The sequence below is a fragment of the Protopterus annectens genome, chromosome 4.part0, assembly GCF_019279795.1.
Source record: "Protopterus annectens isolate FY-2018-M chromosome 4.part0, PAN1.0, whole genome shotgun sequence".
Taxonomy (NCBI): domain Eukaryota; kingdom Metazoa; phylum Chordata; order Ceratodontiformes; family Protopteridae; genus Protopterus; species Protopterus annectens.
Window position 1 is genome coordinate 1,896,708,971 of NC_056733.1, and position 27,071 is coordinate 1,896,736,041.

General features: G+C 39.4%; 1 protein-coding gene across 1 annotated transcript in view; it reads right to left on the reverse strand.

Moving 5' to 3' along the window:
- Positions 1-27,071, reverse strand: part of SLC6A7 (solute carrier family 6 member 7) — a 1,098,089-nt gene that overhangs the window by 109,079 nt on the left and 961,939 nt on the right. Inside the window, exons 10-11 of the mRNA XM_044069564.1 lie at positions 4,267-4,398; positions 2,020-2,119 (exon numbers count right to left, since the gene is read on the reverse strand). Coding sequence (XP_043925499.1) covers positions 2,020-2,119; positions 4,267-4,398 — 232 coding nt within the window. The remainder of the gene's footprint in view (positions 1-2,019; positions 2,120-4,266; positions 4,399-27,071) is intronic.

A 27,071-nucleotide genomic window follows, 5' to 3' on the forward strand; every position in this document is an offset into this window, starting at 1 on the left:
TTCAGAGTAATGGTGAATGTGGAAGAGAGGTGAAGAAGAGAGTACAGGCAGGGTGGAATGGGTGGAGAAGAGTGTCAGGAGTGATTTGTGACAGACAGGTACCAGTAAGAGTGAAAGGGAAGGTCTACAAGAGGGTAGTGAGACCAGCTATGTTATATGGGTTGGAGACAGTGGCATTGACAAAAAGGCAGGAGTCAGAGCTGGATGTGGCAGAGTTAAAGATGTTAAGATTTGCACTCGGTGTGACTGGGATGGATAGGATTAGGAATCAGTATATTAGAGGGTCAGCTCATGTTGGACAGTTTGGAGACAAAGCAAGAGAGACGAGATTGCATTGGTTTGGACATGTGCTGAGGAGGGATGATGGGTATATTGGGAAAAAGATGCTAAGGATGGAGCTGCCAGGTAAGAGGAATAGAGGAAGGCCTAAGATAAGGTTTATGGATGTGGTGAGAGAGGACATGCAGGCAGTTGGTGTGACAGAGCAAGATGCAGAGGATAGGAAGAAATGGAAAGAGATGATCCACTGTGGCGACCCCTAATGGGAAAAGCCGAAAGAGAATGATGATGATGATGATATTGTATTTCAGTGGATAACATAATTCTGTCATTTTGTATATTATGAATCAAGTTAGTCCTGAACCATAGAGCTCACTGAGGAAATGGAATTCTGAAAGCAGTAGTGCACATTTTAATGAACTACTCTTCAAAGCAAACCAGCATCTCCTTGACTTCATCATCAATATTCCACTGAGAATAATTTAGAATGGTTTAGAGTGCATATTTTTAGTTCTAAACTGAAAAAGATACTTACTGTTACTTCTTTATGGAATATATTTCATAAATGTGCATGACTAATGACCATGTTTTGTTATTACATACAAATTCCACAAATGAGTAGCGTTTAAAGCAGGATAAATTTCACACAATGGAAAGGTACCTAACATAACCCAGAAACATCATGGGACATAAACAGTGATGTCAGTTTTTCAGAAATTCTGAGGAACTATTACACCGCTGGAGATAATATCCTAATGTAGATATTTGCACAGAACCAAGTGAGTGATTTAAAATACTAAAACTAAATGCTGACCATCATAACTGTTTATTTTATAAATATCTTCTGTGCTTATTATTTTTGTCTGCACAAATGTAAACATTTTATAATCAGTACTACTGACTACAGTGCTAAATATGCTGTTTATCTGACCTTGTTGGTGTGGTCCTTCTTCAGATTAGGGAAAATCTTTTCAAAAAGGACATATTTACCAGCATTAAAAAACAGAATTCCAGGAATTCCTTTACAATCCTTTTCAAATGGGAGCAGTGAGCATTAATCCTTGTTTTAATAGGATCAGAGGGAAATTTTCTTAAGAGTTAGTAGGGCACCTAGCTAGTATGTTCTTGTAAAGACCAATGCCATTTAATTGTTTTCTTTTCATAGAATCATTGACAGAGCCAACATTTATTATAAAGGAATCTCATTTCTTCTATAAGACACGCATCACTCACTCCATTCATCTGTTTTATCTCTCTGCTGTACATCTTCTTGAGTGCCAAAACATCAGATACTGCAAATGCTATTTTAATAATCGTTAAATACTACAAAGCATGAAACTATGATGTTAGGCTCTGTATTGTGTAAAAAAATTGCTGCTGCTTGCATTACCTCTATCAGGCAAATGCTGTTACATACCACTCAATATGTAGTATCCACATCAATTATTTTACTTAGCAATTATACCTGCTTGCACAATTGCAGTGCAGGTTAAACTATTACACAATACACTGAACTACTTTCAATGGCGAGGTATGTCATATGCTAAAATGTACAAAATAAACACTGCAAATGAAGGCGGATTTGAGCATGCAGTGTGACAAAATTCTATACTACACATCTTTCATGTTTTTTTTTTGGATAAATCTTTGTACTGAGAGTTACATTAATCTACAAGCTGTTACCTTGATCCTTTTAAATGGGATAGTCCTTGTTCTTTAACTACACTTCAAATAGCTTACCATAGATGTGTGATACTGTTATACACGAGCAAATGACAACAATCATCAGACCAAAGCCTGCACTGTAATCGTCAAACAGAACAAGCCAGTACATTCCTCCCTGTGGAAACAAAGAATCATTATATTAGTGAATAAAACTGTTGTGGACAACAGCTAACATTATCTTTTGCAAACTTTGATAAGACAGCATGCAACTTTTATCCTTTTATCTACTGGGGTAGGAGTGATGTAGCACAGGAGGGAGCTATAGAATATTCTTAGATTTTGACTGATGACAAAGTGAAGACAGTGACAAATTACATCAAGGAGCTAAAAAACAAGCCTTCTTCTGCACAATAACATTTACATTTTTGTCAGGAAAGTCCCAGTGTGGATGTTTTCACTGATCATCTAAGTCCAGCTTCAACTGTCTTGCACAGTACATGTGAGAAGCACAAATGATTATCAAGCACAATACAAAATACTCTATTCTGTGTGAGGTATGGACAGAAAAATGTAAAAAACAAACAAAAAAACAAATAAGCATGTTTAATTGGGATTATGCCACTGGTACAGAAGCCATGTACCCAAATCAGACAATGTGACCTAGACAAACTAGAATCATGCTACAATAAAATAGCCAAGTTTGCTACTACTAAAACCTATAGAACCCATCACAATAAATAATAAATTACTGGGAATAACTGAGAGAATAGGTCTTCATAGTCACATGACTAGTCAGAAATGGAAGAACTGCACATTTTGAAGATATCCTTCCTCCTTCCTTGGAAGAATGAGATGGGTATATGACATTGCAGTTGGATTTCAATACATTCACTTACAGTCAACTACAGTCATCTATTGCCATACAATTTAATACAAAAATATGTCACACTTATATCATTCCATATTTACAGTGCTTAACAATATAATCTGAAATGGACTCCAGAGAGAGAGTGTGGCATTCACCAAAGGGCCAGACCTATTCTGAGCATATTACGATAGCTCATTATACTTCAGGCTCCTTAGAAAAGAGTTGAAAGAGCAATTGATGTCATTCTATAAAGGTTTGCATAAGTTCTGAAGGTTTCTGTCAAGTACAGAAGGACTCAGTTTAACAGGTTGTGATAACATTGTATAATGGATGCAACATTTATTTTCTTATGGCAGCTATATGGGGTGATGATTAAACATCATAGTGTTAATAGTTTTGAAGAATTTCCACCACTCATTATGGCATCTATACTGGGGCAGTGATGACTTTTGCTTGCTATTTTGCTATGTTTAGAGATACATTTCATGAATACTAAGAGCACACTGTTTTATCGCTATCCCACGTAGCTACTGTATCTCCAATATGTTGTTTATTTTTATGTCAGAAGTGATCACTATTATATTTCTCAGCACAGTGTTTTCTTTTTGTACTCTAGTTTACTTTCATTCTTAGTGAAAATGTAGGAAATTATTTAAACTTTTATAGAATGATATAAGCAAGCTTTATAGTATGACTTTATTCCTGCAACATTTTTCTAAGGGATATGGCAAGCAAAAGTATAAAGTGTTGAAGATGGTATTGTACTGTGACAAAATATCAGGTAGATTATAAAGGTGGGAATCTTGCTAACAATTCAAGTGGCACACATCCATAAGAAGTGATACACTGTCAGGCTTTGGTTGCTTAAAGTCTAAACTGCCCATGCGCTGGGTGGGGGACTGAAAATTAATTTAGTGCCAGAATTACATTGACATTGCAACTTTTCATTTGGCTTTGCCTGACTGTATTTATATTTCCTTTTATTAAATCTAAGTATTCCAGGATTCAAGCTTATTTGAGCATGTAAGTACCTTTCAATGGTTATCCTACATCCAGCACAGAATTTAGAAATTCTGTGACTACGATGTCATAAACTGCACTTTACCTTCCTTTATGAATTTGCTCTTGGTTAACAGCATGGCATTCTCTGTACAACTGTTTGCATTCTCTAAGCACAATTCTCAGTGCCTGGCACCTTGCTGTTCCTCTGATGTAACCTGAAATCCTTTCCCATGTGCTGATGCCTCATCCTGTGCAGCAGTAGGTACATACTGCAACCTCAACAGATGACATCTGCTGTTTCTTTTCTGCTCTGGCACATAATTCTACTGATTCAGCATTATCCAAGACACAATAAAATAGCCATTTCTTATTTAATGACATGCACTGTTTTTATTAAGAGTCACAGAACATGCAGCTTTACTTGCATAGATACCTCTTTTGTCCAGACATACCTCAGTTGTCATTATGAGTCCCATAAGGAACATAGATATGCAGAGACATGCAGAAAAGAAGGCTTTCTTTGGTCTAAGGTAGTATGGAAATTCATCTGAAATTGCCGTGACTATGGTCTCCAGAAAGGCAAACTAAAACAAAAAAAAGAGAAAAACATTCTTTCTTGGTTTCACAAGGCATTCTTTCTGTCATATTACTTATGTGTCCAGCTTCATTCTGAATCCCCTCCTCCGCTTGCTTTCTTTTTCTTAACAAGCAGAACTACCTGGCTAAACAGTCTAAAAGTATCATTGTTTCTGTTTTAGCTAATTGGTAAGCAGTATACACATTGTTTTCACTTCAATGCAGTATAAAGCAATTACCCTAATAACTCTTACTTCTGCAGTCTTTATATTTAATTACAGAAAATTAAAATACATACATTACATGGCACGTTCCATCACAGGTAGGCCAGTTTTGAATGCAATATTCAGGACATCAGTGAAGTAATATATATGAGCTCTGTATCTGACATGCACATGTTTTGATTTTCACAACTGCAGCCATGAGAATAAGCAGTTTTCATAGTTAAGGGTTTTCTTGTTTCTTTTACAAGACTTCTAATCCCATAAGAATTAAGTTAAGAAAGTCAGTATGTGAGGAGAAAGGTAGGAAATGAGAACTGTTAACAGGTATACATAACATGGGCTGCTATTGTTTCTACATGGATGCGTGTGGGAAAACATCTTTATAAATTATTTAAGAGCTCTGGTTTCTTTTTAATTGCTTATTTTTTAGATGTGGTTTATTAAATGACATAACCAAAAAACACACTCACAACTAAAACAATAAATTCAGGGCATTCAAAATATTACATTCTTCTATGATTAAAAAAATAGAGGCAGTCTTAAACATTGACAAAGCCAACATGAAGAATGATTGATATACTGATTAAGTATTGCAAAGTCAATGCAAGAGAATATTCTTACAATAGCTTGAAACGCTAAAAATGATGATTTTTCAGTTCTATTAATCTTACAGCAGTTTCCTATAGCTTAGTTAACCGTTTTAACAGTTTAATTTCAGAATAGTTAGAGGCTTATGTAGCAACTTGTTTTGAATTACACAATTTTTGTTGAGTTAGTCTTTAACTGGTAAGGGCTTGATAAAGAGCAATTGTGTGAGAAGTTTGCCATCACAGTCTATGTTTGAGTATGGTCACAGCTACAGTACAGTTCCTAATCAATGACAACTAGACATCAGTGGACATACTCTCAGGTGGCCTGACCCAAGGCCTACACAAATGTTTCATTGCAGGCCTAGTCCTCGTCAATGTGTAGATATCTGCCTGCATTACAGATAAAGATATAATTGTGCTATTCTCTGATCTTTTTTGTCTTTTTTACTTTTGATCTGTGGAAGATATGCCCTATGGAAGGAAAAATCCTTGGTAATTTACCTTGTTGTGAAGAGTCTCAGGATCAAATACCTAGTTCTGTGTACAAAGTGTGACAGACTGGTAGAGTATTTGTAGAGAAGGGCTTCCTCTGGTATTCTCCCCTATTCCAGCCATTCTTTAAATGCTATACTTTAGAGGGCTAAGCTTCTCTGCAGATGTAAGTTAGCCAGAGCAGACACTGTAACTGAAATTCCACTAGAAGATCTGCTGTTTGGAGGTAATCACACAAATGCACTATGTTTGTCATCTGAGTCAGTATTTCATGACAATGAGAAAACTCTTAAAGCTATGCCTATACAGGTGATGGGGGTGCAAATATACAAAGGTAGTTCCTGTAACTTGTTTAATTAAATGAACTCTTGAAGGGCATTTGTCCCTAATTCTGTACTGTGTCTGAACTGAATATCCAACATTCATGGTTTGGAAAGGGTATATATGAGAACCAAATAGTTCCTTCTTAAAAGCCCTGAGCAGAGATAAGAATGCCACTGACATTATGACTGCATTTCTAAAATGTACTTCGGTTTGTCCCTGTAAGCTTCTTCAATGTTTTAATAATAAAGTATACAGTTTTCTTGACATTTAGATAATCTGTTTTGTTCACTGATCTTCCTTGTTTCCCCTCTAACTAAAGCCCAAATAGCTATTCTGTCTATTTAAATTCCATTGTCCTACCCAAGTAATAGCTCTGTTACTTCTGCTTTTTTACCAAATGTAAATTCCTGCTTCTATTTGTAGGCCTTGAAAAGTAGATTGGTAGCTCCATAGCTTGGTCAAGAGACAATTCTGAGACTAAATTCAACAAGAAACTTGGGCTCATTCTTAAGCTGACCATGTCCCTACTGAACACAATGAAAGGCTTCTTGCATATTTAGGCCTGCAGTTCAGAAATTCCTTATACCAGTGTGACTACCACCTGAAGGGTTGTCTTCCTTCATAAACATTTCTGTGGATCAAGGGTCAGATTTTCTAGACCAAGGTTAAAGTCCCATGTAAGTGGTACAGTCTCCTGGTGATGACAAAGTGAATGACAACTTATACAAACTGCTTTATTAACAGGTAATTGGCTACTGGTGGGTATAGTGGCACACAGCCTGAAATAGCATCTGCATAAACTTTAAAGAGTGCACTAGTCATGCAGTGAAAAGGTCTTACAAGAATAGAATCACCAAGGATTAGCTTGCTAGGAAAGGATCCTGGTCCTTCCATTCATAACATATGGATAATCCCTTCCACTTATTTAGGTGGGATTTTCTTGCATTAGGTCTGCTGACTTTCTTCATGATTTTTAGTTCAACCTCAGACAGGAGGTACTTGAGAGCTATGAGTGGTTAGATCATCCAAGCAGTCAGCCAGGGTCTCTGCAGATTCAAGTATACCAGAGAGATGAACCATGGTGGTATTAACTGCAGCTGCACCACCATAAAGAATCAGTGTTGCCATGGTCAATATGGCATCATCAGAATCATCCCTGGCCTCTCCTCTTTCATTTTCTGAAACACTGTTGGCATGATATGCACTCTAGCATGCATGAAAAAAAGATTTTTCAATAGGAAGAGGAAGGAATCATTCTCACCATATAGTGCTGGATAGAAATCTCATGCAGTGTGGAGGAAGGTGCTGGTTTTCAGGGAATGCAAAAAAATCCATCTGGCATCCCGTTGCCTTGTTAAGATTCTGAATGTTGACTTGTTTGAATTCCCCTCATGGTTGCCTGTCAAGGAACTGCTCAGGTTATTCACTCTCTGAGTAAGCTCCAGAGTGACTTATTAATCATTTATTATCATTTTTTACTAGATCAATTTTCAAGAAATGAGTTGTACTTCGTTTACCAACACACATTAGTATGAAGCAGGCATCACTGATGAGGCAGCATTTGAGGGCATCTTTAAAGAGATCTTATATTTGCAGGCTCTTAATTCCATTAGGCAGGTGATTCCAGACAGCAGGACACAGCCTAGAGAAGTCTCTCTCTTATCTATGTTTTGCAGAATGAGGAAGGTAAAGAAAGGTTTTCATTTTGATTGCTTCTCTGGAGGCAGTCTTAATCCCTGAAGGGAAGTGTTGCCTTTATACAGTGACAGTTATATAAATCAGACATTTTGAAAAGTGGTCTACTTACTTGGGTCTGTTAGGATCAGACATCTTTTTGGCATCTTGCAATAATTTGCAATGATTCACAAGTAGGCCTGTCAATGATATAAATCTATAAATCTTGTTCTCTGCAGCTTGCAGCCGCCAAGTATTATGTGATTATAGTAGAAACAGTCAAGAAAGTCTGTATTCAAGCTTGAGAAGTAAAGTATTTCCTGCTGTAGCAGTATGAGCAACTGGAAAAATAATATGGGTTAACCTGCAGCATAGTTTTAACTGGTTTAAAATAGTCTATATATAAATTAATTTCTGGTGATGTTCAAAGTGCAAGCCCAAGTTATTTCTGCTCAGTAGCATTAAGGATTATATTGATTTCTAAACGTGTACTGGTATCCTACAGATTGAATGTGTGTGTGTGTGTGTGTGTGTGTGTGTGTGTGTGTGTGTGTGTGTGTGTGTGTGTGTGTGTGTGTGTGTGTGTGTGTGTGTGTGTGTAGTGCCTTCTTGCTTATACACCATAGTAGCTTGTTGTTATCAGTGGGAATATGGAGTATGCCTGTCTCTGCATGGGATGAAAGTCGATGAGGGGTAGGACAACTGCTAGTTCCTCAGACTACTTTGCATTTTGGTCCTCTTTTCCTGGACTTTGAGGAGCAGAAGTGGCCTCCAAGATATATCTCATGCATCAGTTGTTGGGGATGAGCTGTCTCATATTTTCGAGCCATCTGGTAAACTCCTGATTACTAGTGGATTAGAATGTTGTTCTCAATCTAGTCTCTGGTATCACTATATCCAGCATGTGTGGAATTATGTTGGGGGTATCTTTGAGATGACTATGACCATAATTTCTAGTGCTTTGAGGAATTCTTTTGGTGTCATGCAGACCCTCTGTGCTTGTTTTGGAAAGATGTCTTCCAGTAATACCACGTTATCCAAAAACAGGTACATTGTGTAGTCTAACTTGCTCCTTCTTGCCCCAAGAAAATCTTGGTGGTGCTGGGTGACAAGCTGGATTTGGAGACATTGAGAGAAAATCTCAGATTCTGAAACCAGCCCATAGTAAATTTTTGCTTCCCCTGCATTGCCCCCACTAAGCTTGTATTAGGCAGTAATCCAGGTAGGGACATATACAAACTATAATATGATTCCATTGCTGTTAAGCACTTTGTAAAGATGCAGGGCACAGAAGATAGGCCATAGGGCAGAAAAGTAAATTTGAAATAGCAGTCTACTAACTGCATATGAGGAATCTCCTATGTTCCTTACATGTAGGGACATGGAGATAGGCATCTTCTATGTCTAAAGTGACCATGAGTACTGTGATATTCACTAATCAAAGGGGAATCGATTGGGTAAACATTGTGAATTTGGGTACTTTCATTATGAGTTTGAACTTATAAATGTCTAGAATGGGTGTCTTTGGTTTATTTCTTTTAGACAGTAGAAGAAAGTCTGATGTAGAATTACAATTTTTTTCCTAGTGGACCTCCTTGATGGCATCCTGTTGAAAAAGTTATTCAAGGAGAGATTGCATAGGTGTGCCAGATTGGAGGCATCCCTATGAAGGCCCACATATTAATCCAATATCTGAATGAAACAATGTTCAGGATAAACTGCCTGAGCTAATCTTTGACCACTTGTTCTTAAGCTAAAATGAACACCCAGACAGAAGGGGATTTGAGCTTTGGATAAGGATGGAGAGAAGAATTGGGGATGGTTTGTTAAGTCATTCTTTTTCAAAGGCAACAGTGAGGTTGGTCCCATAAGGAGTTTCTGACATACCTTTACTCTTTGTTTTTTAAGACTCACTATAGTTTGAATCATTTAATTAAGATTGTAATCAACTAATAAAATAACATTTTAAGCATATGATTAAAAAATAAATGAACAAAACCTATCTAAAACAAAACACATTTAATTACAATATATACATGATGTGCTATTCCATATATATGTATTCAAAATTCTAATTTCACTAAACTATTTTTGGAAATGTAGCTTATATTTTGGCAGACAGCAAGCATCAAGTACACTGATAACTTCACAGTGTATCATCTTTATTCTGCTCCAGTAACAGGGGCTATTTGGGCCAGAGTTTAAAACTGTCAGAGGTCTGATTTTCTGTCATGTAGATTATACTAATTTCCCTTTCGTATATAATAGTCATTGTATTTAAGAAGTCAGAAAAAAGGAGAAGTGATGGGATTGTTCTAGTTCTTATTAACAGTCTTATGGACAACTGAGAAGAGACACTAATGAAGTGGTAGCTATTTTTAATAATACACATAACGACTGTAACATTAAAGACAATCAAATGTTTAGTTAATTGAAAACTGTTACCCCATGACATTTGTGCAGATATCTGGAATTGTGAGCAGATGTCTTTTTAACATGTTGTAGTCATAAGAAGTGTGTTACCAGTAGGCATTAATTTCCACTTCACACCACCAACAATAGATTTGATCCACTTTATATTTCCCCAGTCTTCTGTGAAATAACAAAAACTCTATGACTACATTTCCATGTGAAAATTTTTCAAAGGAAGGATGATGTACGTCTGGCTAAAACTAATACCCTGGCTTTACCTAGTTCTGTTAGGACTGGCTAAATAGTTTGTTTGATAAACTAAGTAAGAATTTGATAAAACTGATTTTATATGATAGTATCATTTTATAGCCTTCCATATCACTGTTGCAATATTCTTCACCTAAAGGATCTTCTGCCAAGGATAGCCCGATGTCCAGTCAGTGTACCAAAGCCTTCAACTCTTATAGGTGCCTTACATCACACGTGTGCTCCCAATGCATGATGTAGGGCATAAAGGTGATGTTTGGATGCAGATACTCAGAAATTCGTTGCTGCCAGTTTGAATGCCATTGTCAATGGCATGTTTATAACTTTGGAAGTGGTGTCTCCTTTCATCTGGTGCCTCCAAGTGCCCTTTTTTTCAGTTTAGTGATTGCTACTGGTTTCAGTCTTTGGGCAAGTTGTTCCTTTTGTTTCTTCTTGAGTATTGTCAAATGTTGGTCTGAATGCCCTTCTGCTGTGCTAGTTACCAAGCCATTTTTTCAGATAAGTACCTCATTGGGGTTTCTTCTATTTCTTCTAATTTTGCTGTTATTGTGTTCATGTCATCCATAAAGGAAAAATGTCAGTGTGGAAGACAGATTCCCCATAAAGATCATAATGGCTAGTGTCTTTTTTGTTTGGCTGCTTACCATGACCAAAGTGTTTGTACCTAAGACCCTGTATATTCATCTCTCCTCTTTGTCCATTTACCTGGAAAACTAGTGTCATAAGTTATTGGTTCAGGGTGCTATGGCAGAAGGGCCCGCGGTCTGCCAAGAAGAAGACCAAAAATGTTAGGCCTCATCTGACTTCCCTCCTGCCTCCCCTGGATGTCTCGCTCGAGGCTAGTAAAAGCCAGGATGACCAAGCAGTGGTAACTCCAGACTCTTGTGCCACAAACCCCATCTTGACTGGAATGGATCCAGGTTCTTGCACATCCTCGGAGGCTTTTAAAGCATCTGTGCTTGATGTTGAGGGAGAACCTCTGCTGATTATTTCTGAAGGACTGAGGAGGATTCCTCATGTCTTAGTATGAGAGGAAATTCCTGCAAACGTTAGGCAGTCATGTCAAGGGTCTGACCCTCTGAGAGTGATTCCTGTGGACATCCTGCAGAAAAAGAAACAGAAATCAAAGCATATTTCCCTGTGAAGAAGCATCCCTAAGATGAATGGCAGAATTTCCCTCAAGATTTATTTAATGCTTTGGTGTTCCTTTTGTTTTGGTTGCCCTTCTAGATACTTTCTCAGCAACTTCTGCAGCCCCTGACTATCAGTTTCCTGCACCTAAGAAGCTGGAAGTGCGTGAGGAGTGCATGTTTCTTTATAAATGTCCTGCTGACCCTTCTGTAGTATCCCTCTCCTTTGACAAATCATCCAAGTTGTTGCTCTCCACCAAGCTGTTGCCTTCTTATAAGGATAGCAGAGCAATGAAAAGGATGGGCAATAACGTTTACACTGCTGCCACTTTTTCTTTTAGGAGCAACACCTACCGGATTCATATAACCAGGTAGAATCTGACTGCTCTTTCTCAGGTTTCTAAGGTAGTTTCTGATCTTCCTGACTCAGAGGGGAGGGCTTCTGCCCTTCCTCTGCTAGGCTCTACTTCGCAAGTTACCCAGCATGCAATCAAATGCAGTTAAGATACAGCTGATGCCTCTTCCACGGCTGCTGCCTTTGTTTCAGTTATGAGTTGATATTTGTGGCTTCAACTTCAGGCTTTGCCTGGTGACATTAAGGCCTAGATTTTACATGATTCTCTAGATAATAAAAACCTTTTTGGATCTGCTGCTGACCTTTTAAAGCCTCTTCAGGACAAGGGTAAAGCTTTACAGGAACTGAAACATATTTTTGTTTCTCTTATTCCTAAATTTCAAAGGAATTATCCCTCCAAATCTGTCTTTATCTGTAGGCAGTCTTACCCTCCTTCTAAGGGCAAGAATGTTTCTTGGCATGTTTCTCCTGGTATGTCTACTCAGACTCTGGCAGACCAGACCCCTTCTTTCCAGGACAAGCCTTGCTCTGTTTGATAGTTTGCTTCCTCTTCACCTCAGCCAGGTTCACTTGTACCTTCGTCTTTCCCTGTCTATCCCAAATTAGTTCCAAATCCCTTCAGATTCTTGGTTTCTGTCCATTACCCACCAGGAGTATTTTATGCTTTGAAAGTCCCTTCTCCTCTTTTCAGACATTCCTCAAACTCCTCCAGAACAGCTGTCTCATTTCCCAGAAGTTCTTTACTCTCTTTTGGCTCAGAACACCATTCATGCCATACCTCTCATCCAGATGGGGAAGGGTTTTCATTCTAGGATTTTTTGTTCCCACAGAAAGTGGGAACATGGAGACCAATTCTGGATCTTTCCCTGCTGAACACTTTTCCCAGGATTCCTTCATTTCACATGTTATCTCTGCAGACATTGTTTCCTCCTCTTCTCTCCCAAACCTGTTTGGTATCCCTGAATTGCAAGGATGCATACCTTCACATCCTAGTCCTTCCACTCTTCAGGAAATGTTTACATCTCTCTGTCTCTTCTTTGCATTTTTAGATCTCTGCTTTTCCCTTTGGCCTCTTTACTGCCCCACGGGTATTCACCAAATGCCTTGCTCTTGTTACTGCTTTTTGCAGGATTCAAAGAATTCAGATTTTTGCCTGTCTAGATGTTTCAGGATCTCATGTTTACAGCTTCCCTGTTACAGAGTCTGAGATTCACCATTAACTTTCAGAAGTCAGTTCTGATGCCTTCACAGGATCATATTTTCCTCAGCTGTAGGCTTCACAGTTTCCATGTTAGCAGCTCTACTTGCACTCAGGGATCTATCTGTAATTGACTTTTTCCAATCCCTTCTTTCTCTGGTATTTGTCAAGGCCATGGAATTTCCCAGGGTTCCTGTGTTCATGGCTTCCACCATTCTCATGCTGCCTCTCACAAGGCTCCATATGAGGAAACTTCAGTAGTAGCTCAAATCAGCGTGGATTCAACATTGATACCCCCTGGGGTTCCTGTTACCTTTTCTTCCCTGTCTCAAGCTTGATCTTCAGTGATGGACTCATCAACTTTCTCTTAACCTGAGACTTCCTTCTCATGTTCCAGTTTCCATTCAGGAGCTCTTTGCAGATGCCACAGACAGGGGATGGGGTACTTCCTGTGGTCTCCTAAAGGTTCAGGGTCTGTGGCCTCCTCATCAGAAGTCAGACCACATTAACATAAAGGAGATGAGGGCTTTGCTTCTGGTAAAGCAAGCTTTTCATTCCTTCTTTCATCCCAGGCCTCTCTACTTTTCACAGATAATACTACAGTGATTTGACATGTCAACAAGCAGGGGGGCACAAGGTCCTTTCTTCTTTACAGACTGGGTCTTTAGGTCTGGTATCTAGCTGTCAAGTATAAAGTGACTCTTCAGGTAGCTTACATTCCTTCAGGGCACAATCTAGTGGCAGACTCTGTGAGCAGGTCCATTAAAAAGCTCACAAATAGATGCTTCACAAAGATGTGTTTCTGGACATTGTCCATCTGTGGGGTATTCCTCAGGTAGATCTTTTCACCTCCCCTATGAACAGACAACAACTTCTATTTTGTTCCATAGTCCCAGGTCTTCTGACTTGAAAAATGGACACCCTATCTTTTCCATGGAGGAAGGTGTTTCTATACGCCTCCCCTTCCTTCCTCTGTTACCATGAGTTCTGTACAAGATCAGGCAGGAATCTCCCAAAATCTTGCTAGTGACTCCCTTTTGGCACAGACAGCATTGGTTCTCTTTTCTCTCTCACCTGGCCAGTGCAGTCACCACAAGTTGCCTCACTGGGTGGATGTTCTCACATAAGGCAAGGAGTCTCTTATCCATCTTCACTTTTTCACTCTTCAAATAACACTGTGGCTGATAGGGTTTTGATCTAGTTTAGGCACTTCTTTTATAAGGACATGCTTTAGGTCCTGCAGGGGGCCAGGAAACCCACTAATAGGAAATCATACATACCCAAATGGAATATATTTTTCTCTCTGGTGCCTCTCTTGCCATCAGGATCCTCTATTAGTAGAGCTTCTTCTGGTTCTCATATTTTTGTGTGATCTACTCCATGGTAGGTTGGCATATTCTCCTGTGAAAGCTCATCTGTCAGCAATTTCTGTTTGTCTCCTTTTAATTCCACATCTGGCCTGTAGATTTCAGGTCAAGCAATTCTGTAAAGGCATCCTTCATATCAGGTCTGCCAAGAAGCCTATTCTGCCTTCTTGGGACTTCAGTGTTGTACTTGAAAAGTTTACCCAAGGTCCTTTAGATCCTGCTTCCTTGTAACATTGTACTTGGAAGACTGTTCTGCTTTTGGCTGTTACTTTCCCCATAGAGGAAGTCTGAACTTCAGGCTGTCAGGGCTATTCCTACTTGTTCAATTTTCAATAGAGACAGGGTGTCTCTTCCTATTAATCCTTCTTTTATACCTGCTTTAACTGTAGTCTCCAAACAGGCTTCATGCCTCATGAATGAAGAATGGCAATAGTCAACCATCTGCACAAACTGGGCCATCTACAGACCCTGGAAACTACATAACCCTAAGTCTTACTAGTCTTATATGTAAAGTCATGGAAGAATTATCATGGAAATGATCAATAGAGATATAGTAAAACTCCAGACACTGGAACCAACCCAGTTTGGTTTTGTCAAGAGCAGATCACGCCTACTAAACCTGGTGGACTTCTTTGAGAAGGTAACTAAAGCAATGGATGATGGGAAAAATTGTTCACACTATCTACCTTGACCTGGCCAAGGCATTTGACCCAATACCCCACTCGGGCATTGTTGATAAACTCAAGAGGTTTGATACAAAGTCGTATGTCACCTGGTCGATAGCCAACTGACTTACAGACAGGAGCCAGGAAGTTAGAATTGGGAAGTCCATCTCTACCAAGAGGCCAGTCATAAGTGGAGTCCCTCAGGGATCAGTCCTTTGACTACTTCTTTTTGGCATTTACTTCTCAGAAGTCAAGACCCATGTCAATGGTCTCTGGCTGACTAAACCTGCAGATGATTGCAAATTAGAAGGCGTCACTGAATCCCACACTGACACAAATGTTCTCCAGGAGGGACTGACACAGACAAACAACTGGTGCCAGAGTCATGGACTAAAACTAAATGATAGATACAAACAGGATACTACCATCCAAAGGCTTCTACCAGACAACTGGTGCCAGAGTCATGGACTAAAACTAAATGATAGATACAAACAGGATACTACCATCCAAAGGCTTCTACCAGAGCAAGGAGAATCCACGTAACAGCAAATAATACGACTGAAATAGAAGCCACCACAACAATGGATATAATAAAACTGTATTTATTATCGAAACAAGCGCTTTCACGTACTACCAAGGTACGCTTCTTTAGGTTTGTAAATCAGTTCATTCTGGCAGATATTTATATGCAAGGTAATTTATCTAATGAATCAATTAATCAATTAATTAGTTAAAATAGCACATCAGTTATTCCACTATTTCATTTTAAAGCAATATAATTCATAAAGACTTGTAAAATATATAGAATAAAATAAAATAAAATAATGCATGTAATTATTTGATGACACATATTCATAACTTGTTCACAACTAAAGATGCAGAATATATAATGTATATATAATATATGAAAATATATAAATAAATAAATAATATAAATATATTCAAACCATTCAATTCATCCCACACTGACACAAATGTTCTCCAAGAGGGGCTGACACAGACAAACAACTGGTGCCAGAGTCATGGACTAAAACTAAATGCCAAGAAATGCATAATAGTATCCTTTGGGAAGTCATCCATCACGGGTAACTATCATATTGACAACACATTCCTTTGAGTTAATACAGTAGTCAGAGACTTAGGGGCACACATAGATAATAATCTTGCCTTTGACCATCACATTTCTACAGTAGTGAGGAAATCATTCTATACTGCACAACTTATAAACAAAGGTATGCCATCTAGGTCCAAGAAAGTCATTGTTCCACTGTATTTGACATTCATCAGACCTATCACTGAATGCAATGCCCGCTTTGGTATGTACCTGTCAAAGGAAAAAACTTCAAAGACCAATACACGTAAGGTTCAGGTTAAGGCACTTTTAATTCTTGCGGCAAGGAGACAAAAACATGCAAAAATACAGAGTTTGTCTGATTAGTAACAGGAAGTGAAGCCATTCTTCTACTGTTTTACAAGACATTGCCTTCTAAAGCTGATGTAATCAAATGCAAGCCTACAATATTGTTTTTCACAGTAGATATTGTTCATGATTTTCTGTTGACATGACATTACATTACTGGATTTGTGAGAAACATTTTGAAAAATAACATGGCCTTGGAGACCACTAGCTAGTTACAATTATTTCTACAGTGCTGTGTTACATTTCAAGGTACTCTGCTAATTCAAGCACAAAGCAAACATAGATTATAGTTCATATTTTTCAAGCAGTCTTTGTTCTACTTATCTATCCTTCCTGCAGCTGTGTATGTTCTCATAGCACAAACAGAGCTAATTGTCTAAGTTTAATAACATTATAGAAACGGTATTGCTCTAGTCATTATTTTCCTAACCCAGCAGAAAATCATCTGCTTCTCAGTAAATTTCCAAAGGCATAAGCAAGATTTCAGCTGTGCTGACAAAATACAAGGTCAGAAAGCATTCGCAGTTTATATGGATTCATGCAGTATGAAATAGAATAAATGTGTTAACACTTTTCGGCTTTTAAAAGCACTAATATATACATTAATACATATTTTTCTAACATTTGCCCCCTATTAATATTTTTATTCTACTTTCAAAAGCACAAACAGTTTGTTTCTTCTCCTAACCTCTTCCATTCAGGATTTGCAGTTAAGAGAGTCATTCAGTTTAACTTATGAAAGCATTTCAGTCTTTAACAGTTCTTCAAACTCAGTACTTTGATATAAGGTTTCAGAAACCAACATGTCTATAAAATCTTTGATGAATCTTTTCATGCAGGGGATGCCACAACAAACACATACTCCCAACAGGAGCATACCTACACAAATGGCAATCAAGATGTGCATTATGATGGTACCCCACCCCCAAACCATTTCTGGAAAAAGTCCGTCAGTGGGTTTGGGCCTGGTTTGGTCATGGCCGACACTTGCTGAATCACCTCAAGATGGTTGTCTATCTCGTGCTGGTTGTCAGGAATGTATGAACAGCACTCTTCTTGGATTAAAGTGCACATACCACCTCTTGCCGCTAGGGTGAAGTCAAGAGCCATGCGGTTTTGAAGCACCACAGTTCTCATCGCATTCAGTTCATCAGTTACTAATTTGAGAGCAGAAAAGTTGCATCGCTCATTACTTTGAGGAGTTTAGACAGTTTTCTCAGCTCCCAAATCGATTTCACTGCTCCATATGCTGGTAATATGCCTGCCCACAATATAACAGCATCACTCAAGTCCATATGTGTCAGTTTATCGCCCATGGAATGATGGTTTCTCCAGCCTGCCTCGATTTGTCCCACTGGATTCTCAGGTTTCTTGACAGGTTTCTTGGTGACCTCTCTGGCATTTCAAATTTTACCTCGAGGCAAAACTGCAGTGTGTCGTATGGCTGGAACCAGGTAACCCAAAAAACAACTGCCGGACCAATTCTCAGGTAACCATTTGTATGCCTTTTTGCCACACACAAAATAACAGTCCTCTAACTTAGTAGTAACCTTGCTATTAACATATACTTGCCCTGCATGAAACATTTTCCTATCAATTATAGACAGTTGCTTAAAAAGAACATCATTATGTTGTACTTCATTAATTGTTTTATGCATCAATTCAAGAAATGAATCATATTTTGTATTACAATAAGAACCTGCATTATTTGCTTTAGTGTAACATTTGTAAGGAACTGTCACATTGCAATTGCTCCAACCCACCTGAAGAGTATCATTTTTGTAGAAACACACATTTCCCTTCTGTGGAACAGACAAGTGCAATGCTATTTTATCTTGTGATTTAATGGTTGTGGTGTCATAAATTAAGTTTTCCCAGGTCTCATTGACCCCTAGGGGAACTGCAGTCATTAATATTCCCCCGTATGCTGTCGGTAAAGCTGTACAGATCCAGCAATTCGAAACATTAAAAGTCTCAACATACACATATTTAATTGCTTGGTAAGTTTTAAAGTTTGGGTGCCAGTCTATGAGTAACGCATCACGTTTATTCAGTTCAGCTTGTGTGGCTGGGAAAAGGAAAGGCCACAACAAAAAGATTAGTGTCACCAGTATAGTTAACAGGATGATCATGCAATACTTCTGTGGTTGTTCTGCATTCCTGTTTGCTCTGGATTTTGTCATTTTTATTCTTGCTGTGTAACAGTAACAAGATTTTTGTCCATTTCAAAGTTTTTCACCAGTTTGCAGTGTGTCAGGTGAATCCAAGATGATCGCTCTGCAATCTTGACTGCGGTGGGTGTTGACAGTAGCACTTGGAATGGGCCTTCCCACTTTGGTGTCATCCAGTTCTTCTTTTTGATGACCTTCACCCAGACCCACGTGCCTGGGACTACTGCTGCTTCTGATGGTCTGGTTTGTTCTTTATCTGAAACAGAATTTAACTGCAACAGATGTTTAGAATTCAACAATCTTCTCATATACTCAGCAAGTGTACAGTCGGCTTCCTGGTATGCAGGCATGAGAGGTTTCCACTGAGGTATATAATACGCTCGTCCAAATAACTTCTCAAAAGGAGTCAATCCCTTTGCATTTGAAACAGTTCTCATGCTCAACAGTGCCAGGGGCAGACAGTACACCCAATTTCTATGTGTTTCCTCTATAAGCTTCCTTAACTTATTCTTCAATGTTCCATTGTGTCTCTCTACCGATCCTGCAGATTGAGGGTGATACGCACAATGATTTTTCAAAGAAATTCCAAAATACCTGCTCAGCTGTTGTATGGTTTGATTTACAAAATGTGTGCCATTGTCACTGTAGATCCCTTCCGGTATGCCAAATCTAGGAATGATTTCTTTAACAAGGGTTTTCGCAACAGTAGCTGCGTCTGGATTTTTGGTCAGAAAAGCTTCCACCCATTTGGAAAACATATCTACAATGAAAAGACAATACTTCTTATTTTCGCATTTGTTCAGTTCTATGAAATCCATATAGATAGTATGGAATGGATATGGTGGTGTAGGAAAACTCCCTTGCTTGGGCTTTAACGCACCTTGTGCATGATGTTTATTACAAATGTGACATGACGAACAAAAAGTTTTAGTATAGTTTATGAATCCATATGTTGTGAACACTCGGTTCACTAACTGTACCATCCCCCCTGTTGAGACATGACATTGCCCATGGCTCAACAAAGCTGCATAGCTAAACAAGTTAGATGGCAATATTGGTTTTCCCTCTTTGGAGATGTACAGCCCTTTCTCGAGAATTGCTCCTCGTTTTATCCATCTCTGTTTCTCAACTTGTGTAGTAAGTGTCTGCATTGTTTTTAATATTTCTAAGTCTAAAATCTCAGAAGGTTGTAATTCCTCATTCAAAAGAAATACTTCTGAAGCTGAAGCTGCCTGCTTTGCAGCTGTAGCAGCTCTCGTATTACTTTTTGAAATTCTATCCTGTTGCTTGGTATGAGCTATGCATTTACAAATAACTACTTTCTGAGGTAACTGAATAGATTCTAAAAGATCTAAAATAAACTGTGCATGATTGATTGTTTGCCAGTAGATGTTATCATTCCTCGATTTTTCCACTGTTGTGCAAAAACATGTACAGTAGAAAAAGCATTCTGGCTATCAGTAAAAATGTTCACACATTTACCCTTTGCTAAGGTACATGCCCGTGTCAAGGCAATCAGTTCTGCTGCCTGTGCAGATAAATTGTGTGGTAAAGATTTTGCTTCTATAATCTCAGTATCAGAAACTACTACATATCCTACTAGATTCTGTCCTGTGGGACCCCTTTTGCATGAGCCGTCCACATAGTATGTCACCTCGGCATCATCCAAGGGAACATCCGTAAGATCTTTTCTAGGCAGTGTCTTTTGCTCAATCTCCTGCAGGCAGCTGTGCGGTGTGCCATCTGCAGGAGTTGGAAGCAAGGTAGATGGATTCAAAGTCATGCATCGTTCAGTTGTCATACGAGGTTGGCTCAACAATATAGTCATACAGGAAAGATGTCTAGCAGGAAAAAGATATGCCACTTTTTCTTGCAGTAAAATAATCGCGACTGCATGAGGCACTCTCAATGTGAGAGGGTGGAACAACACTACTGAGGCCGAAGCCTGCACTGCCATTGCAGCTGCGACTACTGCTTGTACATAGTGGAGTAAAGACCGCACCACTGGGTCCAGTTGTGATGAATAGTAAGCAATGGGGCGTTGCTTGTCCCCATGCTGTTGTGTTAGCACTGATGTCATATAACCTTGCTTACAATCTACAGTTTGGAAAAATCGTTTATGATAGTTTGGTAATCCTAAAACTAATGAGGATGCTATCAACTGATTCAATTTGCAGAAAGCAGATTCTGCTTCTGTTGTCCATTGTAATAAATCTTGTGCTGCCATAGTCTTCTTATATATTAAGTTAGTCAGAGGTACAGATTCCAAGGCATAGTTTGGAATCCAGCTCCGACAAAAATTGATCGTACCCAAGAAGGACATAATTTCCTTCGTTGGTAGTGGGTTTCGGTGCTTGCAAAATCGCTATTTTTCTGTCCTCATCTAATGTTCTACCCTCTTTGGATATTACATATCCTAGGTATTTAACTTGCTTTCTCCAAAGCTGCAATTTATTTTTGTTTACTTTATGTCCTTGAGTGGCTAAAAATTGTAATAATGCTATGGTATCTTCTTTGCAATCTTGCTGGGTGGGGGCTGCCAGCAGGATGTCATCAACATAAAGTAAAATCTGACTGCCTCTCAGTGGGGTAAATCCTGCCAAGTTGCTTGCCATCTCTTGTGAGAATATTGTCAGACTTTCACAATATCCCTGTGGTAGTCATGTGTATGTGTACCTTTTCCCCTGAAATGTGAATGCAAACCAATGTTGGCTGTCAGGGTGTATTGGTATTGAAAAGAACGCATTGCTGATATCTACCACAGAAAAATATTTCTGTTGAGGTTTTAAATCATTCAACAGGGTGTGTGGATCTGGCACCGTAGGTGCCCTTGGTATTACTGCGTCATTTACAGCTTGTAAATCTTGGACCATACGCCATTCTCCATTTGCTTTCCTAACAGGAAATAAGGGTGTGTTACATGGTGAATCAGGAGATTCCACCAGTACTCCTTCCTTAAGTAAAGCTGCTATTATAGGTTTGACTCCTACTTCTGCATCTTTTCTCAAGGGATACTGTCTCTTTTGTGGTCCAAATGCTGACTTTGGCGTGATAGTAACTGGTCCTACTGTACGAATAAGTCCTACATCTGATTTGCCTGTTGACCAGAGAGTTTCTGGTATGCTTTGTAAGGAATCTTTTTCCTCTTTTAATAAGAGTGCTAATCAGCTGTCCTCACTAGACTGCAAGTGTAGAGCTGGGTGTATCTGTTTTATCCAATTTAACTTCTGCTTTTGTACTCCCTGTTCTGACAGTTCCAACTCTGTCTGTTTTTCCCATCTCGTGACTTTTTCTCCTAGGTCTGCCCATTTTGCATTCTTGTCCTTAGTCAAGCTAACATGTGGTAATCGATTAGATTTGTAAAGTGCAAAGAATTCCTGGGGCAATGAACAGCTGACTACACTGTTCCCTTCTATGTCCCAGTACAGATTATGTAATACTAACCTGTTTGCACAGTTTCTAAACAACTCTTGCTCATATTCCTTGTCAGGTCCTGGTGTGCTACAATAATAGAGTACAGTGCAACAAATGTTGTTTATCAGTATCAAGAGAGGAGAACTTGCTGATGGCTATGTTCATCAGCTCTTCGGTTACTGCCCCTGGACCAGTCGTAACCAAGTCCTGGCTGTACCAATAAAATGTTTCACCCTCCGATCGCACTGCAAAAGTATCAATTTGTCACTGTGCTTCCATACCCTGCATAGTTGGAACTACTGCTATACCAAATAGCTGCATAAGGTCTCTGCCCAAGAGGTTTACTGGGCATTTTGCAGAAACAACAATTTTGCTTTTCTGGGTCAATCCTGAAACAGGATCAGTTATCGCGATGTTATGGGAGAGGGGCTCTCGATACAGCTGTCCATTAGCTGCTTTCACTAATATGTAATCAGGTGATTCTGAGTTCTCTGGCAGTTTGGAGGGATGTATCAGGGTCCGTGAGGCCCCCGAGTCACACAAAAATGTGACTTCCCTCCCTTCTACCAGGAGTGTGACTTCTGGTTTTGTGTCTGCTAAATAGAGCTCTAAGCTCAATAAAGCCAAATCCAATATTTCATTTTCTTCACTATCCGTAACTTCTTGCACTTCCTCTATTTCTTCTGTCACATTCTCTACGCCCTCTATCACATTTTCATTTGTCCTTTCTCCACTATCCCCTTCTAGTGATTCTTGACTACCATATAGTCAGTCCTCACCCTCCTTATCTTTTGAGTTTCCTGCCCGTGTTCGAGATCTGGTCTCGACGGGATCTCTAACAAACGGTGTTGCTTTTGTAGTGTCTCTGCTTACAGTGATAGCAGGATATTGCAGGGGTGGACTAACTTGTTCACTTGCCTCATATTCTGGTAAGGGAGGTGGAGGGGCTGATGCTATTACTAAGTTATTGTCCTCTTTATCTAAAAACATTGCTTTTGAATTATTACTCTTTTGTTCCCTATGGTTTGCTTCCTCAATCCACCTGTGTGCCTGAGGAATTCCTAGTTTACGTTGCTTTTTTCCCGACCTCTGGAATCAGTTTTAAGCTGTTTGACAAGTTTAACAAGTGAGTATTTTTCTAATTTACCATCAAATTCATACTTATTAACCCATTTTGAGTAGTATTTAACATTATCGGCACGTTGTGATTGCATATATTTCACGTCTTCGGTTAACGGCGGAGTTTGGGATCTTTTTGTGCACTTATTTCCCATTTTGTTCTAATCTTTAGAATGTTATGTAACCCTGCTTATCTTTTACGTGGTACCACAGGATTTTTTATAGTCTCTCCAGAATGACTGCCTACCTATTCTGTTTCCCTGATCTATGACAAGACAGCAATCTTTCTGTCCCTGATCTGTACAAAACAAATCTCCTGCCAAAACAATGCTAATCAAGTCCCTGATATAAAACAGAAAAAGAGAAGGTAAATTCACCTTACCTGAGCCTTCGTGATTGATCACCTGGTTCGAGGTAAACCCATCCTTCAGTCACAGATCAGAAAGTGGCTGGCCTCTTTTGTACGACAATTCAGTCGGAGGTCTTTTCAGATAAGAAGAACCAATGTGGTTTCTTCCCCGTACGGTTTCAAGCCACCTGACCTGTCTGATCCGAGGCGAAGTGAAGGTTTCCAGTCCGAAGGACCAATCTGTCAAAGGAAAAAACTTCAAAGACCAATACACGTAAGGTTCAGGTTAAGGCACTTTTAATTCTTGCAGCAAGGAGACAAAAACATGCAAAAATACAGAGTTTGTCTGATTAGTAACAGGAAGTGAAGCCATTCTTATACTGTTTTACAAGACATTGCTTTCTAAAGCTGACGTGATCAAATAGAAGCTTACAATATTGTTTTTCACAGTAGATATTGTTCATGATTTTCTGCTGACATGACATTACATTACTAGATTTGTGAGAAACTTTTTGAAAAATAACATGGCCTTGGAGACCACTAGCTAGTTACAATTATTTCTACAGTGCTGTGTTACATTTCAAGGTACTCTGCTAATTCAAGCACAAAGCAAACACAGATTATAGTTCATATTCTTCAAGCAGTCTTTGTTCTACTTATCTATCCTTCCTGCAGCTGTGTATGTTCTCATAGCACAAACAGAGCTAATTGTCTAAGTTTAATAACATTATAGAAACAGTATTATTCTATTCATTATTTTCCTAACCCAGCAGAAAATCATCTGCTTCTCAGTAAATTTCCAAAGGCATAAGCAAGATTTCAGCTGTGCTGACAAAATACAAGGTCAGAAAGCATTCGCAGTTTATATGGAGTTATGCAGTATGAAATAGAATAAATGTGTTAACCCTTTTGGGCTTTTAAAAGCACTAATATACACATTAATACATATTTTTCTAACAGTACCTCATCATCATCATCTTCTTTGGCTTTTCCCATGAGGGGTCACCACAGCGGATCATCTGTTTCCATTTCTTCCTGTCCTCTACATTTTGCTCTGTCACACCAACCACCTGTATGTCCTCTCTCACCACATCCATAAACCTTATCTTAGGCCTTCCTCTTTTCCTGTTACCTGCCAGCTTCATCCTTAGCATCTTTTTCCCAATATACTCAGCATCCCTCCTCACCACCATGACCAAACCAACGTAATCTTGCCTTTCTGGCTTTGTCTCTAAACCTTCCAACCTGGGCTGACCCTCTAATATACTTATTCCTCATCCTGTCCACCCTCGTTTCACCCAGTGCAAATCTTAACATATTTAACTCTGCCACATCCTGCTCTAACGCCTGCCTTTTTGTCAATGCCACTGTCTCCAACCCATATAACATAGCTGGTCTCACTACCCTCTTGTAGACCTTCCCTTTCACTCTTACTGGTCCTCATCTGTCACAAATCTCTCCTGACACTCTTTTGCACCCACTCCATCCTTCCTGCATTTTCTTCTTCACCTCTCTTCCACACTCACCATTACTCTCAACTATTGATCCCAAGTATTTAAACTCATCCACCTTTGCTACTTCTACTCCTTGCATCCTCACCATTCCTCTATCCTCCCTCTCATTCACACACATATATTCTGTCTTAGTCCTGCTGACCTTCATTCCTCTTCTCTCTAGAGCATATCTCCATCTCTCCAGGGTCTCCTTCACCTGTTCCCTACTCTCACTACAGATCACAATGTCATCTGTAAACATCATAGTCCACGGGGACTCCTGTCTGATCTCATCTGTCAACCTGTCCATCACCATTGCAAATAAGGAAGGGCTCAGAGCTGATCCTTGATGTAATCCCACCTCCACCTTAAATGCATCCATCACTCCCACAGCAGACCTTACCGCTGTCACACTACCCTCGTACATATCCTGTACCACTCTTACATACTTCTCTGACACTTCCGACTTCCTCATACAATATCACAACTCCTCTCTAGGCACCCTGTCATATGCTTTCTCTAAGTCTACAAAAACACAATGCAAATCCTTCTGACCTTCTCTGTACTTCTCCATCAACATCGCATCTTTATTGCTCTTTCCCGGCATGAAACCATACTGCTGATCACTAATCATCACGTCCCTTCTTAACCTAGCTTCCATTACTCTTTCCCATAACTTCATGCTGTGACTGATCAGTTTAATCCCTCTGTAGTTACTACAGCTCTGCACAGCACCCTTATTCTTAAAAATCAGTACCAAAACACTTTTTCTCCATCCCTCAGGCATCCTCTCACTTTCCAAGATTTCATTAAACAATCTGTTTAAAAACTCCACTGCCATTTCACCTAAACACCTCCATGCTTCCCCAGGTATGTCATCTGGGCCAATTTCCATTCTTCATGCTCTTCATAGCTATCCTTATTTCCTCTTTTCTAATCCATTGCACTTCATGATTCACTATACCCACATCATCCAACCTTCTCTCCCTCTCATTCTCTTCATTCATCAACCCCTCAAAGTACTCTTTCCATCTGCTCAACACACTCTCCTCACTTGTGAGTATGTTTCCCTCATTATCCTTTATCACCTTTACCCGCTGCACATCTCTCGTAGCTCAGTCCCTCTGTCTAGCCAATCAGTACAGGTCCCTTTCTCCCTCCTTAGTGTCCAACCTTTCATACAGCTCTTCATACGCCTTATCCTTAGCCTTTGCCACCTCTCTCTTTGCCATGCACCTCATATTCTTATACTCCTGTCTACTTTCTTCATCTCTCTGACAATCCCACTTCTTCTTTGCCAACCTCTTTATCTGTATACTCTCCTGTACTTCCTCATTTCACCACCATGTCTCCTTGTCGTCCTTCCTCTGTCCAGATGTCATATCAAGTACCTTTCTAGTCGTCTCCCTTACTAGCTCTGCTGTAGTTACCCAGCTATTCAGTAACTCTTCACTGCCACCCAGTGCCTGTCTTAACTCATCCCTGAACTCCACCTCACAATTACCATTTTTCCATTTCCACCATTTGATCCTTGGTGCTGCCCTCACACTCCTCCTCCTCTTCTTGATCACCAGTGTCATCCTACAAACCACCATCCTGTGCTGCCTAACTACACTTTCCCCGGTCACTACTTTGCAGTCTCCAATCTCCTTCAAACTGGCCCTCATACATAAGATATAATCCACCTGTGTGCATCTTCCTCCACTCTTGTATGTCACCCTATGCTCCTCCCTCTTGTTAAAATATGTATTCACCACAGCCATGTCCATTCTTTTTGCAAAATCCACTACCATCTGGCCTTCTGCATTCCTTTGCTTAACACCATACATACCCATCACTTCCTCATTCCCTCTGTTCCCTTCACCAACATGCCCATTGAAATCTGCTCCAATCATCACTCTCTCACCCTTGGGTACAGTCATCACCACTTCATCCAACTCACTCCAAAATTTTTCTTTCTCATCCATTGCACACCCAACTTGTGGAGCATATGCACTAACAACATTCATCATTATAC